Source organism: Oncorhynchus nerka, linkage group LG2, assembly GCF_034236695.1.
Source record: "Oncorhynchus nerka isolate Pitt River linkage group LG2, Oner_Uvic_2.0, whole genome shotgun sequence".
NCBI classification, from domain to species: Eukaryota; Metazoa; Chordata; class Actinopteri; order Salmoniformes; family Salmonidae; genus Oncorhynchus; species Oncorhynchus nerka.
The window spans coordinates 50,487,823-50,504,222 of record NC_088397.1 but is presented as its reverse complement, the minus strand read 5'-3'; the positions used below and the strand labels follow the sequence as shown (position 1 = coordinate 50,504,222).

The window sequence follows — 16,400 nt, the reverse complement described above, 5'->3', positions numbered from 1 at the left end:
AGCTAATCTATATCAATACTGAGAAACTAGTTTGAAATGTAACTAGAGCTGAATAACACAGATTCCCATGAATAAATAATTAGATTAAGATGAGTCAACGAACGCTGGTCCCCTTAACCATTGGACAAATCTAATTATAGCTTTGCGCTTTGAATGAATGCACTGTAAAATGTAGCCTGACAATGAGAGATTTTCAGAGCTGTCAGACTTCCAGAAAACTCTTTCTTTTGCTGATGTCAGAGGAGAATAGAACTTTCTGTTTTAACCTTTCAATTCCCAAACTCTTTCAATTCAACTACAATGTTAGTGAAGTACGGGTCAGTTATTTCGAATATGCTTTGGGCCCAGAGGTTTTCCTGCTCACACAGCCTGACCAGTAAAAACAGTGGGCCACAGAAGCATGGTATAGGGTGATGTACGTGCCCTAGTTGCAGATAACAGAAAGGAACATGCCCCTTCAATGAAATGACCCCTTGATTGCATTTCCTTCCTGTCTCCCTAGAGATGATATTTAAGCGTAGTATTAAAGTACAATGACTCTACGTTAACGTAGAGTGTTCATCATGACGTTGAGGAAGTCTGACCACGCATCTGTAGTAAGAAACGTTCAAATTCACTTGATAGAGGTACATGATTAGACACTTTTCCTATTTATTTGAATTGCATTTATTCCCAAAAACAAGTCCAGTGATTGAATGGCAGGTCCCACCACCACCGATAACAACAACAACAACATAATGCACATAAGGTCCAGTCGCATACAGTACAATACAACAACACGGTAGCGACAAAATGTCCTTTGGACGTCACACACTGTTAGTGGCCATTCACAATAGTAAACAGAGTAGCTCTTTTTGAAATGAGTTCTGTCTGTCTTTCACGAACAAACCCGAGAGGATTTTTATTCCATATCGGTTTAAACATAATTATGCAGATAATTAACGTTCACGTTTGTAAAGTCGCAAAGCTGTGCAAGTGAAACTGTATATTTCGTGGACCTATGTACAGATCCAGTCGTTGTTCTTGTTTGATTTGGAATGGCACTAGATACCATCAGCATTTACAGTGGGCATATTTTGTTTATTGTGAAGTCCAGAATCTTAAAAGGGTCATCCTTAGTTGCTACATCCATTTTGGACTTATAAATGAATGATATGTACCCATTGATTCTTGAAGAATATACGTATGAATGCCTCATGAGCTTAGCTCAACTGTAGTACCCATCAAAACCCAAATATAAGTTTGTTTTACTCCAATGTTTGTAAACGAGGTAAATGTAAAACTGAAATGTTGATATCATGGATTGTCAGTCCTTGCATCCATAGTGTAGTCTATGGATTTGAGAGTGGTTGCAATTCTCCAGCCCCATTCCTCAACTTTTTACTGAAACTGTGGCGGGGTGTCAACATTGTTAATGTTTCAATTAAGGATTACAGCTATAAGAAGGGAGAGCAAATTGTTCTTTTCAAATATAAGTCAACCTGAAAATGTCTATATGTTATCTTTAATACATATAATGGAAACAGTATTTTAAAAACTAAGGCAGACCTAGAAAATGACTATCAGCACTTCCCGTGGTTGTCCTCAGAGGTAGTAGTCTGAGTAGTTGTACGGTGAAAGACATTTTGATTTGCCCTCTGATGTGGTGATGCATGCCAAATGTGGCACACATGGACATGTGTGATGTAGTCTTGTGCCAATGAAGGGAACCTGGAAACAAAGACAGAAATTCATACTGTGAACAAAATGTTACACCTTAGAGACAAAAGTCAGTCCATATTTTGTAAGGAAATCAGGACTCTTTCTGCTGTTCCAATACAAATGAAGTGGAGACTGAGGTATTGATTAGTGAGATATGGTGTGAGGTAATACAGAGAAGAGACGATGTACAAAACTTGGCCCACCTTGTGACTCATGGGGTGGCACTCGTCTCCCTTCTGTCCTATAGGGGCACACATCCTCAGGCTCCTGATCCACAGACTGACCGCACAGCACATCCCCTCTCCACACTGCAAGTCCTTCACACAGGCCTGGAGAGATTACACACCATTTTATAGAGTTGAATTGAAAGATGAAAAAAAAGCTTTAGAGAAAACTGAAAAGCATTAAAAGTGACTTTGTATTTTTTCCAAATACTGCTCAGTCTAAGCCAAACCCTTTGTTCAGATATTGATTTATTTTTGGAATGTTTGGCGCTGCTATATAATATGGAGGTTATCGCAAGCTATTTATTTTTTAAAAAAGGATCCTGAAATTGCTCAGAGGGATATGAACAACTTGAGTGACTGCTCTCACTTTGAATGAAATGAAGGATTGAGATGAGGGAAGGAGGGGATGATTGAATGTGACAATCTGGGAGGAGAATCTGTTTCTGTTTCATGGTTGCTTGTTTTTACCTCAAGTCATATTAGCATCCCTATATGCCTGCACTGTTCTGGCACTTTTTTGTTTTTCCTCTATTATATTTCATCCTCAAATTAGATACCAAATTGTCATTGGAGCTGATAAAACAACGTAAGCTTTAGAAAATTCTGCTAAAAACTATAGATTTTATAAATAGAACAGTGCCACTACACAAATAGCAAACAGGTTGCATGGCACCCGAAGTACTATGCAACAATGCGTACCTGCGTAGTACTGCCTCTGCAAAAGCTTCGCTTTAGTTATAAAACTAGGACCACTAATATATTAAAACCTTTTTCCTAGTTAAATCCATATTCAAGGAACATGAATTGTCCAAATGATTCCATATAGATGGGTATAGATACAGTATGTTGGAGACATTGAAAAAATATTTTTTCCCCATATTATCTGACACTGGTTCGCCCAGAAGGAACTATTGTGGTTACACAGTTTAACATGTTAACTTAAAAGACAATAATTGTGCTCTTCTATATGGGTTGCTAAGGCAATCTCACAGCTGGCTAACCTCACATTGATTGAAAAGATACTTCTACTTGCTGCAACATAACGCAAACGTTCTTCTCTGGGTATAGCCAGGCTTGAACTGATAATGACATACTGACATGAAACATGCTGTTATACAGACTGTAACTTCATTGTTTCTTCATCAGAGGCTTCTCATGGCACTCTGAGATCATTTACCCCCTGTTATCATTTCCGTTTTGGATAAATTATGATAATTATTTCATATTCAACCAAATCAAGCTTACCATAACAAAATATGAAGTTTCTATAGTATCATCTATTCATAACTTGTTGGCTTCTAGAACCTGTTCGCTTCCACTTACCCCTGTGATGACTGCTGAGGACCCATGGGACACAAGCAGTAGGCAGAATAGCAGGGAGCAGCTGGACCACATTGTGAAGCAGAAAAGTTCTCCAGCTCCTGTGTTCTCCAGGGTGAAAGAGATGGTCTGCTGTGCGTTCCTACGTGTGTATGTGTGCGTTAGATGGACTTGGAAAGAGAGGTGGCCTCCAAAGTCTGGTGTTGAGGACAGAGAGAGGTTTATAAACCCAGCCAGCCATTCCAGCTAAATGAGTCACCGGCATCGCCTCCGGAGAAAAAAAGAGAAGCCCAAGGTAAAGCTCAACACGACAATATCCTTCTGGCATTTTTTTTATGTTGATGCCAATTCTTCCTGTTCTTTTCCACCATTATCATACCCTTTGAGTGATCTCAAGCCTGTAGTTGTGTTGTCATCCTTGAGCAGAAGATTCAGCATTCATACAGTATATATATTTCTATTAAATATACATTTCCACTTTACAAGTCATAAGCAATCAAATATACACTACTACTGCTTGTCGAAGATCTCATTCCAAAATCATGGGCATTAATATGGAGTTGGTCCCCACCTTTACTGCTATAACAGCCTCCACTCTTCTGGGAACGCTTTCGACTAGATGTTGGAACATTGCTGCAGGGATTTGCTTCCATTCAGCCACGAGCATTAGTGAGGTTGCGCACTGATTTTGGGCAATTAGGCCTGGCTCGCAGTCTGCGTTCCAATTCATCCTAAAGGTGTTCGATGGAGTTGAGGTCAGGGCTCTGTGCAGGTCAGTCAAGTTCCACAACGATCTTGACAAACCATTTCTGAATGGACCTCGCTTTGTGCACGGGGGCATTGTCATGCTGAAACAAGAAAGGGCCTTCCCCAAATTGTTTCCACCATGTTGGAAGCACAGAATCATCTAGAATGTCATTGTATGCTGTAGCATTAAGATGTGCCTTCACTGGAACGAAGGGGCCCAGAGTCCTAGCCCGAACCATGAAAAACAGCCCCAGACCATTATTCCTCCTCCACCAAACTTTACAGTTGGTACTATGCATTCGGGCAGGTAGCGTTCTCCTGCCATCTGCTAAACACAGATTTGTCCGTCGGACTGCTAGATGGTGAAGTGGGATTCATCCTTCCAGAGAATGCTTTTCCACCGGTCTGAGTCCAATGGCGGAGAACTTTACACCACTCCAGCCGACGCTTGGCATTGTGCATGGTGATCTTAGGCTTGTGTGTGGCTGCTTGGCCATGGAAACCCATTTCATGAAGCTCCTGATGAACAGTTATTTTACTGACATTGCTTCCAGTGGCAGTTTGGAACTCAGTAGTGAGTGTTGCAATGGAGGACAGAGAATTTCTACAAGCTACGCGCTTCAGCACTCAAATCAAATCAAACTTTATTTGTCACATGCGCCGAAGACAACATCCCCCGAAGACAACCTTACCATGAAATGCTTACAATGCGCCGAAGACAACCTTACCATGAAATGCTTACAATCAAGCCCTTAACCAACACTGCAGTTCAAGAAAGAGTTAAGAAAATATTTACCAAATAAACTAAAGTAAAAAATTGTAAAAAATAACACAAAATAACAATAACGAGGCTATATACTTGGTACCAGTACCACGTCAATGTGCGGGGGTACAAGTTAGTCGAGGTAATTTGTTAATGTAGGTAGGGGTAAAGTGACTATGCACAGATAATAAACAGCTAGTAGCAGCAGTGTAAAAACAAATGGGGGGGGGGGGGGGGTTGTCAATGTAAAAAATCCAGGTGGCCTTTTGATTAATTGTTCAGCAGTCTTTTGGCTTGGGTGTAGAAGCTGTTAAGGAGTCTTTGACAATTTTGGGGCTTTTCTCTGACAGGTCCTGGATGGCAAGAAGCTTGGCCCCAGTGATGTAGTGGGCCGTACACACTACCCTCTGTAGCGCCTTACAGTCAGATGCCGAGCAGTTGCCATACCAGGCGGTGATGCAACCAGTCCGTCGGTGGTGGTGCTCTCGGTGGTGTGCTCACATTGAGGGAGAGGTTGTTGTCCTGGCACCACACTGCCAGATCTCTGACCTCCTCCCTATAGGCTGTCTCATCATTGTTGGTAATCAGGTCTACCACTGTTGTGTTGTCAGCAAACTTAATGATGGTGTTGGAGTCGTGTTTGGCCACTCAGTTGTGGGTGAACACGGAGTACAGGAGGGAACTAAGCACGATACCCCTGAGGGGCACCAGTGTTGAGGATCAGCGTGGCAGACATGTTGCTGCCTACCCTTGCCACCTGGGGTTGGCCCGTCAGGAAGTCCAGGATACATTTGCAGAGGGAGGTGTTTAGTCCCAGTGTCCTAAGCTTAGTGATGAGCTTCATGGGCACTATGGTGTTGAACACTGAGCTGTAGTCAATTAACAGCATTCTCACAATAGGTGTTCCTTTTGTCCAGGTGGGAAAGGGAAGTATGGAGTGCGATTGAGATTGCGTCATTTGTGGATCTGTTGGGGCGGTATGCGAATTGGAGTGGGTCTAGGGTATCTTGGATAATGCTGTTGATGTGAGCCATAACCAGCCTTTCAAAGCACTTCCTAGCTTCCGATGTGAGTGCTACAGGGCGGTAGTCATTTTTGCAGGTTACCTTCACTTTCTTGGGCACAGGGACTATGGTGGTCTGCTTGAAACATGTAGGTATTACAGACTCGGTCAGGGACAGGATGAAAACATCAGTGAAGACACTGCCACATCCGACGAGTGTCAGAGCTGGTATAGTAGGATTCAATCTTAATCCTGTATTGACGCTTTGCCAGCGGGATTTCTTATAAGTGTCCGGATTAGTGTCCCACTCCTTGAAAGCGGCAGCTCTAGTCTTTAGCTCGATGCAGTAGTACATCAGCGCCCTTAACCACTGCACCACCCGGGAGGCCCAATATTACAGTTTTTAATGTCCTGTTGGTACTGTAGGATAGTCTTGATCGTATGTCATCCATTTTGATTTCCAATGATTGCACGTTGGCCAATAGAAAGGACGGTAGTGAAAGTTTACTCACAAATTCTCAGAAGGCAGCCCGTCCTCTGCCCCCTTTTTCCTCAATCTTTTCTTCACGCAAAGGACGGGGATTTGGGCCCGTTCCCAAGAAAGCAGTATATCCTTCACGTCAAACTCGTTAAAGAAAAAATATTTGTCCCGTTCGAGGTGGGTAATCGCTGTTATGATGTCGGTCATAAGAGATGGTAGCAGCAACATTATGTACAAAATAAGTAAGAAAAATAAGTTGCAAAAAAACTAACAAAATAGCACAGTTGGTTCTGTGAGCTTGTGTGGCCTACTCAGCCTACTTCGTGGCTGAGTCGTTGTTGCTCCTAGACGTTTCCACCTCACAATAGTGCAGAAATTTGACTAACTGACTTTTTGGAAAGGTAGCATCCTATGACGGTGCCACGTTGAAAGTCACTGAGCTCTTCAGTAAGGCCATTCTACTGCCAATGCTTGTCTATGGAGATTGCATGGCTGTGTTTGATTTTATACAACTGTCAGCAACAGGTATGGCTGAAATAGCCGAATCCTCTAAATGTGAAGGGGTGTCCACATACTTTTGTATATATAGTGTAAATAAAATGATATGGTTAGAAAATAAAAGCCACACATTCCTTAGCTCTGATGCAATACATTTAAATACAATTACATGGTCACTAAATCACTGTAGGTTCACCAAAAGAATGCCACTCCAATAAAAATGTATATGTCAACCAAATGAATTGAGTACATACAGTCATATATCGTCCTAGGCAATATGTGGATATTTGTGGCATTTAATCTGCTATTGGAAGGGTTGTCATGACAGAAACTCAAGGTCTCCTCTCCAATATGAAAGGCGGTAGCACTTGTGATTGCATCAAATGTTTTTCCTCTTATAAAAATAATTAATTGGCATGCCAAAATAAGCCATGCCAATTACATTGTTATATTTTCAGCAGCTAGAGGCACAGAAGTCCTTGGTGTTTGAGCCCAGATGTTCAAGATCAGTAAAATGGCAGAAAAACACTTTTTCTTTTCATATTGTAGTGATGGAATTTAAACTTTGGGCAACAAGTGATTTAAATGTAAAAGGCTGATAATACAAACATTTGTTGCATAGTGACTGATTACCCTCATGCTTGAATTCAAGAAGTTCCATTGTCTAGTTTGCGTGTGTTGTAGAATAGTGACATCAAGTAGAACTCGTTGATATGTCCAGTCGGCTGCAGTTGAACTGTTCCTCATCAGTTGGTAAAGACCTGAGTCACAGTCACACCACTAACTGAGTCTCACAGGAAGCCAAGATTAAGGCCCCAGCCTCGAGAATGACGACCAAAGGTGGATAGTGGGATAGCCCTGAACAAAATGACACACTTCTCTTGAAGCAGTGTGACTCTGAATACAGCTGAATATGAATATCACTCAAGATCATCTATATTGTTCAACTCATTTTATTCTCTCCTTCAGTGGGGAGTACCAACCCAGGTGAATATGTAATTGGCTGACGTGTACGTTTGTAATCTGACCCACTGATCCTGTAATAGCTGGTGAGAAAGAGGGATGGAGGCTTGAGACGGTGAGAGAGACACAGAAAGAGAGAGCAGCCAGCAGTTTAAGCTGCAGGGTAGACTTGTATTTTTATTTCCAACACCGACTGAGTGCCAGGTCGGCTGAAATGACTTGGCATGCATACCTCCAGTGTGCTGCTCTTCCCTGGTGTATCATTACTCCTTCATCATTGCACATATCAAGGTATTGGCAAGGAAGCAATGCAGAAGAAGGAGAGCTCGCATAAATGCATCACCTGGACAGAAACGTTCATAGAAAGAGAATATGTCAGAGATATGGATTTTATTTCCTTAAATCTCAGGGTGAGGGTGTTTCAATCCACTTCAAAGCCCCAAAGTAGAGAACACTTAAGCATAATGCAGAAACCATTTACAGTATAATTTAAGTGAAAATAGGTTAATTTCTACATTGCCGCACTCTATTTTCAGTGTGCACTGAAATATTTCCCCTTATTACTGCAAGTGGGTCATTTTGTATTTCAAAGCACTTAATCTTATTTTCTGCCTGTGACAGGAACCAGTCTGCTTGCCAATCTGGAGCTCTTGACCAAGTCTCCAAGCAATACCAATCCAATGAGATAAACAAGGAGACATAAAACACAAGAAAGAAGTAAAGAGGCTAGGAGGACAAGTACAACAAAACAACCTGGTATGGAGTGAACTGTTTTTCATATATGATCGGTTTCCGTTACTTAAAATGATGGGTAGCATACTCATTTAATGGAATATTTGCAGTGTTACTTTTTTGCATATTTTACAGCTATTCTACAGCTAACAGTTATAGTCCTATCTCAGGATTTTCACTTGAGAATTGGAAAAGGGTTGCCAATGAGGACTGATCATTTGATGTGTCATCCCCTCCATAAAACAACTCTCACTGGTGTAACACCCATACTACATAACAGCCAGACAACCACACACATTGTATTTATTAAGTACACTCTGAGCCCAATTGTTCCTCTGTTCCATGCAGAACCTGCTGTTGCCTTATGATTGAGTAACCTCAGTGCATTACAGAAAGCCCCATTTTATATTGTGCCTGCTGAGATTTTAGAGACAGGCAGCCCCGTGAGAAGCCAGGCTGAGGTGTGCCACACATTGTTACACTCGGAAGAGTGCAGTGCGTTCGGTTCATTCTGACAAACCCAGAGGTAGTGGCACAGAGGCTCTTTAGAAAGCACTGCAGCAGGTTCACCGACACAGTAAAGGTAGCTTACAGACGAGGGGTTCTTTTTTTTAGGAGGCTTGCGTCTTTCTTCCTGTTCTTGTTCCTTGGCCTGGAGCTTGGGGGAGGACTGGTACGGGGGCGTTTGGCAAGCTGACAGTCAGAAAGTTCAAAGCTCCTCTGTGTGTCAGGAGCAATTACTGGCTGTCAGGAAAAAGCTTGGCTCATGGAGTAGGACACTAATGTCTCTGATATGATGTAGACCTAGAGCCAAGTCATGGTTTACTTTACATGAATGATAAAGGCCCCTCTTTGGCTGCTGGCTGTGCAAGGTTTAGAATAAACAATTGACTTACCATACATCATGTATACATCAATGATGTCGCTCTTGCTGCTGGTGATTCTCTGATCCACCTCTACTCAGACGACACCATTCTGTATACTTCTGGCCCTTCTTTGGACACTGTGTTAACTAACCTCCAGACAAGCTTCAATGCCATACAACTCTCCTTCTGTGGCCTCCAACTGCTCTTAAATGCAAGTAAAACTAAATGCATGCTCTTCAACCGATCGCTGCCCACACCTGCCCGCCCGTCTAGCATCACTACTCTGGACGGTTCTGACTTAGAATATGTGGACAACTACAAGTACCTAGGTGTCTGGTTAGACTGTAAACTCTCCTAGACTCACATTAATATCTCCAATCCCAAATTAAATCTAGAGTCAGCTTCCTATTTTGCAACAAAGCATCCTTCACTCATGCTGCCAAACATACCCTTGTAAAACTGATTATCCTACCAATCCTTGATTTTGGCAATGTAATTTACAAAATAGCCTCCAACACAAATTGGATGCAGTCTACCACCGTGCCATTCATTTTGTCACCAAAGCCCCATATACCGCCTTATCTAGGCTCACTGGTCCCCATAGCAGCACCCACTCGTAGCACCATCTCCATCAGGTATATTTCACTGGTCACCCCCAAAGCCAATTCTTCCTTCGGCCGCCTTTCCTTCCAGTTCTCTGCTACCAATGACTGGAACGAACTGCAAAAATCACTGAAGCTGGAGACTCCTATCTCCCTCACTAGCTTTAAGCACCAGCTGTCAGAGCAGCTCACAGATCACTGCACCTGTACATAGCCTATTTATAAATAGCCCATCCAACTACCTCATCCCCATACTGTTTTGCTCCTTTGCATCCCAGTATCTCTACTCTTCATATTCTGCACATCTATCACTCCAGTGTTTAATTGCTATATTGTAATTATTTAACCACTTTGGCCTATTTATTGCCTTACCTCCGTAATACTACCTCATTTGCACACACTGTATATAGACTGTTTCTACTGTATTATTGACTGTATGTTTGTTTATTCCATGTGCAACTCTATGTTGTTGTTTGTGTTACACTGCTTTTCTTTATCTTGGCCAGGTCGCAGTTGTAAATGAGAACTTGTTCTCAACTAGCCTAGCTAGTTAAATAAAGGTCAAATAAAGGGTTCCCCAACTTTCAGGGTATTTTTTATTGTTGGAGATAAAAGACTAGAAACACTAGAAAATCAGCTCCAAGTGATTTTTAATTTTGGAAATATGTTGCCAAGTATTCCCATGCATAGAGAGACATGATATATATAAACAAGGTTTGAAATTAGTATGTTTTAGTCAAATATTATATCTGCTTGTGGTCAATTTGCAGTCTACAAATGGTTTCTAATTATGTTCCGGTCGCCCGATCATCAGCTCAAGAGAAAATAGGCCCTCGGCTGAAACTAGTTAATGATCCCTGCTATACATGAATTAAGACATCTTTGATTTATGTTATTCCTGGTGAGGGAGGGGATGGGGTTGCTGGCTCATCCACATAAATCTATTCTGAGCCTGTCCCTCCAAGGCAATCCCCAATCTCATTTTCTCTGCATGCGTAAATTCAACTTGGCCTCAGGGCATTTCGTATTATTCTGTATGTATATTCTGCCTCCTCAACCCTCCTCTCCTCCCTTTCTGCATCCCTTGATTCTCTATGTCCCCTATCCTCCAGGCCGGCTCGGTCCTCCCCTCCTGCTCCGTGGCTCGACGACTCATTGCGAGCTCACAGAACAGGGCTCCGGGCAGCTGAGCGGAAATGGAGGAAAACTCGCCTCCCTGCGGACCTGGCATCCTTTCACTCCCTCCTCTCTACATTTTCCTCTTCTGTCTCTGCTGCTAAAGCCACTTTCTACCACTCTAAATTCCAAGCATCTGCCTCTAACCCTAGGAAGCTCTTTGCCACCTTCTCCTCCCTCCTGAATCCTCCTCCCCCTCCCCCTCCTCCCTCTCTGCAGATGACTTCGTCAACCATTTTGAAAAGAAGGTCGACGACATCCGATCCTCGTTTGCTAAGTCAAACGACACCGCTGGTTCTGCTCACACTGCCCTACCCTGTGCTCTGACCTCTTTCTCCCCTCTCTCTCCAGATGAAATCTCACGTCTTGTGACGGCCGGCCGCCCAACAACCTGCCCGCTTGACCCTATTCCCTCCTCTCTTCTCCAGACCATTTCCGGAGACCTTCTCCCTTACCTCACCTCGCTCATCAACTCATCCCTGACCGCTGGCTACGTCCCTTCTGTCTTCAAGAGAGCGAGAGTTGCACCCCTTCTGAAAAAACCTACACTCGATCCCTCCGATGTCAACAACTACAGACCAGTATCCCTTCTTTCTTTTCTCTCCAAAACTCTTGAACGTGCCGTCCTTGGCCAGCTCTCCCGCTATCTCTCTCAGAATGACCTTCTTGATCCAAATCAGTCAGGTTTCAAGACTAGTCATTCAACTGAGACTGCTCTTCTCTGTATCACGGAGGCCCTCCGCACTGCTAAAGCTAACTCTCTCTCCTCTGCTCTCATCCTTCTAGACCTATCGGCTGCCTTCGATACTGTGAACCAACAGATCCTCCTCTCCACCCTCTCCGAGTTGGGCATCTCCGGCGCGGCCCACGCTTGATTGCGTCCTACCTGACAGGTCGCTCCTACCAGGTGGCGTGGCGAGAATCTGTCTCCTCACCACGCGCTCTCACCACTGGCGTCCCCAGGGCTCTGTTCTAGGCCCTCTCCTATTCTCGCTATACACCAAGTCACTTGGCTCTGTCATAACCTCACATGGTCTCTCCTATCATTGCTATGCAGACGACACACAATTAATCTTCTCCTTTCCCCCTTCTGATGACCAGGTGGCGAATCGCATCTCTGCATGTCTGGCAGACATATCAGTGTGGATGACGGATCACCACCTCAAGCTGAACCTCGGCAAGACGGAGCTGCTCTTCCTCCCGGGAAGGACTGCCCGTTCCATGATCTCGCCATCACGGTTGACAACTCCATTGTGTCCTCCTCCCAGAGCGCTAAGAACCTTGGCATGATCCTGGACAACACCCTGTCGTTCTCAACTAACATCAAGGCGGTGGCCCGTTCTTGTAGGTTCATGCTCTACAACATCCGCAGAGTACGACCCTGCCTCACACAGGAAGCAGCGCAGGTCCTAATCCAGGCACTTGTCATCTCCCGTCTGGATTACTGCAACTCGCTGTTGGCTGGGCTCCCTGCCTGTGCCATTAAACCCCTACAACTCATCCAGAACGCCGCAGCCCGTCTGGTGTTCAACCTTCCCAAGTTCTCTCACGTCACCCCGCTCCTCCGCTCTCTCCACTGGCTTCCAGTTGAAGCTCGCATCCGCTACAAGACCATGGTGCTTGCCTACGGAGCTGTGAGGGGAACGGCACCTCAGTACCTCCAGGCTCTGATCAGGCCCTACACCCAAACAAGGGCACTGCGTTCATCCACCTCTGGCCTGCTCGCCTCCCTACCACTGAGGAAGTACAGTTCCCGCGCAGCCCAGTCAAAACTGTTCGCTGCTCTGGCCCCCCAATGGTGGAACAAACTCCCTCACGACGCCAGGACAGCGGAGTCAATCACCACCTTCCGGAGACACCTGAAACCCCACCTCTTTCAGGAATACCTAGGATAGGATAAAGTAATCCTTCTCACCCCCCTTAAAAGATTTAGATGCACTATTGTAAAGTGGCTGTTCCACTGGATGTCTTAAGGTGAACGCACCAATTTGTAAGTCGCTCTGGATAAGAGCGTCTGCTAAATGACTTAAATGTAATGTAATGTAATATCTGAGACACTCCATATGGAATGATGTGTTACGTTTGGTATGGTAGTTAATGATTTGTGGATGTCCACCCATTTCATATAATAAAATGTTAAAGTTGTCTGTTGTGAGATTTGAACTTCCAATTGTTGGGTTGCTAAACTCGTTATACGCCCACCCATCCACCCCGAACAACCACCCTACTTTCGTTTTTGCCTTAAATAACCATCTGTCGTATGTAACCATACCAAACGTAACATATCATCCTAAATGGAGTGTCTCGGATTTACGTACAGAATAATACGAAATGCTCTGAGACCAGGTTGCTAAATTGTGTAAGGCGCACATACCATGAGATTGCGGGTTATTGTGAACATCAGGCTCTTTTGGCTCTGGACATCTCCTAACTAGATCAAAGCCCAGGGTAACATCATGTTGCTGCTGTTCAAATCCCCTGGCATCCCCACTGGGCATCTTCCCTCCCTCATAAGGCACTGCAGGATTTCAATTTATCTCTGCACCTCTTCATCTGATGCTTTTTATCTCAATGACATGGCCCCCCTTGTGCGAGATGGGAGTTAATCCTGGTGTTGCCGTGATCCCACCGGCTGGGATGATCCATCTGAAGGGATTAGGGAAGCCTGAGGGAGAAAGGAGAGTGGGAGACCCAATAGGGAGTTCAGATCCAGGGTGAAATCTCATGGGGAGTCAGCAAAATGAGTTGCCTTTTAATTGAGTTGCCTTTTAATTGCTGACCATGCCTAATCCCATAGTGTTATAACACCTGTGGTGGTGTGGTGTGTGCGTATTTGTACCCATCCAATGACACGTGGAAAGAGAACCCTGCAAAAGAAAGAGACAAGGGTATGACAAAAAAATCTGCATTTCTTATTATAGGGTATAAATCCTATTTCTAAAAATCCCCTTTCTCTAAAACAGGGTGTAAATCCAATTTCTCTCAAACTGTCCCAAACATTCTGATATATTTGTTTATTTATTTGATAAGAATTTTTTACCTTTATTTTAACAGGGAAAACATGTAAGAAATGTAAACATTTAATAGCAATAGTTTTCGTCAATGCCTTCCCCTCTATTCATATGAATAATTGTATTGTATCCCAAACACCCAAAATATGTAGAGTTGCCTTGGTTGTCTATGTCATAGCTACAGCAAGGATAGAATGTACTAACTTGAAGGTCGCAACAACAGCTGCACATTATTTATTTTTATTGGTTTTGAACTATGGCAGAATTTGCCCTGGTAAAGTTCACTGCATTCAACCCCCCCCCCACACACAAAATGTTTTTTATATTTTTTATTATATCTACACTGAGTCTACAAAACATTAAGAACACCTGCTTTGTCCATGATAGACTGTCCAGGTGAATCCAGGTGAAAGCTATGATCCGTTATTGATGCCACTTGTTAAATCCTCTTCAATCAGTATAGAGGAAGGGGAGGAGACAGGTTAAAAAAGGATGTTTAAGTCTTGAGACAGTTGAGATGAGTACCATTCAGAGGGTGAATGGGCGAGACAAAATATTTAAGTGCCTTAGAACGGGGTATGGCAGTAGGTGCCAGGCGCACCGGTTTGTGTCAAGAACTGCGACACCGCTTTTTTCTTCACGCTCAACAGTTTCCCATGTGTATGAAGAATGGTCCACCACCCAAAGGACATCCAGACAACTTGACACAACTGTGGGAAGCATTGGAGTCAACATGGGCCAGCATCCCTGTGGAACACTGACGACACCTTGTAGAGCCCATGCCCCAACAAATTTAGGCTGTTCTGAGGGCAAAAGGCGGGGTGCAACTCAATGTTAGGAAAGTGTTCTTAATGTTTTGTACACTCAGTGTACAGGTATGCTAAACAGGGAGAACCAGAACTTTAGCCTTGGATGTGTTCAGTTCAATTCACATCTATTTAGGTGATCCTTTGACAGTGATCCTTTGCTCGCCTGAGGTAGAGTATCTCATGATAAGCTGTAGCTGTAAAAAGCCATAAGCAAACACGACAATGCTCATCCAGATGGCACTCCTAGTGGCTGGGGACTTTAATGCAGGAAAAGTTCAATCTGTTTTACCTACTTTCTACCAGGATGTCACATGGGCAACCAGAGGAAAACTCTCGACCACCTTTACTCCACACACAGAGACACATACAAAGCTCTCTCTCGCTCTCCATTTGACAAATCTGCCCATAATTATATCCTCCTAATTCCTGTTTACAAGCAAAAACCAAAGCAGGAAGTACCAGTGACTCGCTCAATACAGATGACGCAGATGCTAAACTACAGGACTGTTTTGCTAGCACAGGCTGGAATATGTTATCCGATGGCATTGAGGAATATACCACATCAGTCACAGGCTTCATCAATAAGTGCATTGATGACGTTGTCCACACAGTGACAGTACGTACATACCACAACCAGAAACCATGGATTAGAGGCAACATTTGCACTTAGCTAAAGCGTAGAGCTGTCGCTTTCAAGAAGCGGGACTCTAGCCCGGATGCTTATAAGAAATCCCACAATGCCCTCAGATGAACCATCAAACAGGCAAATAGTAAATACAGGACTAAGATTGAATCCTACTACACCAGCTCCGATGCTCGTCGGATGTGGCAGGGCTTGCAAACTATTATGGACTACAAAGGGAAGCACAGCCGAGAGCTGCCCAGTGACACAAGCCTAAGAGATGAGCTAAACGACTTCTATGCATGCTTCGAGGCAAGCAACACTGAAGCATGCATGAGAGCACCAGCTGATATGAGTAACATTCACAAGGCCGCAGGGCCTAGACGGATTACCAGGACGTCTACTTCAAGCATGCGCTGACCAACTGGCAAGTGTCTTCATTGACATTTTTCAACCTGTCCCTAGCCGAATCTGTAATACCTACAGTACACTACAGTTCAAAGGTTTGTGGTCACTTGTTCTGAAAGAAAATAAAAAATGTTGTCCAATAAAATAACATCAAATTCATCAGAATTACAGTGTAGACATTGTTAATGTTGTAAATGACTATTTTATCTGGAAACAGCATATTTTTTTATGGAATATCTACATAGGCGTACAGAGGCCCATTATCAGCAATCATCACTCCTGTGTTCCAATGGCACATTGTGTTAGCTAATCCAAGTTTATCATTTTAAAAGGCTAATTGATCATTAGAAAACCATTTTGCACAGCTGAAAACTGTTGTCCTGATTAAAGAAGCAATAAAACTGGCCTTCTTTAGACTAGTTGAGTATCTGGAGCATCAGCATTTGTGGGTTCGATTACAGGCTCAAAATG

General features: G+C 43.6%; 1 protein-coding gene across 1 annotated transcript; it reads right to left on the bottom strand.

Moving 5' to 3' along the window:
• Nucleotides 1-691: 691 nt before the first annotated feature.
• On the bottom strand, nt 692-3,467 carry LOC115145559 (toxin MIT1-like). Its single transcript, XM_029687060.2, has 3 exons — nt 3,252-3,467; nt 1,905-2,030; nt 692-1,710 (listed from the first exon to the last, which is right to left on the bottom strand). Exons 1-3 carry the CDS (start codon nt 3,321-3,323, stop codon nt 1,585-1,587), a joined length of 324 nt encoding a protein of 107 aa, XP_029542920.1. The 5' UTR covers nt 3,324-3,467; the 3' UTR covers nt 692-1,584.
• Between the last annotated feature and the right edge of the window lie 12,933 nt (nt 3,468-16,400).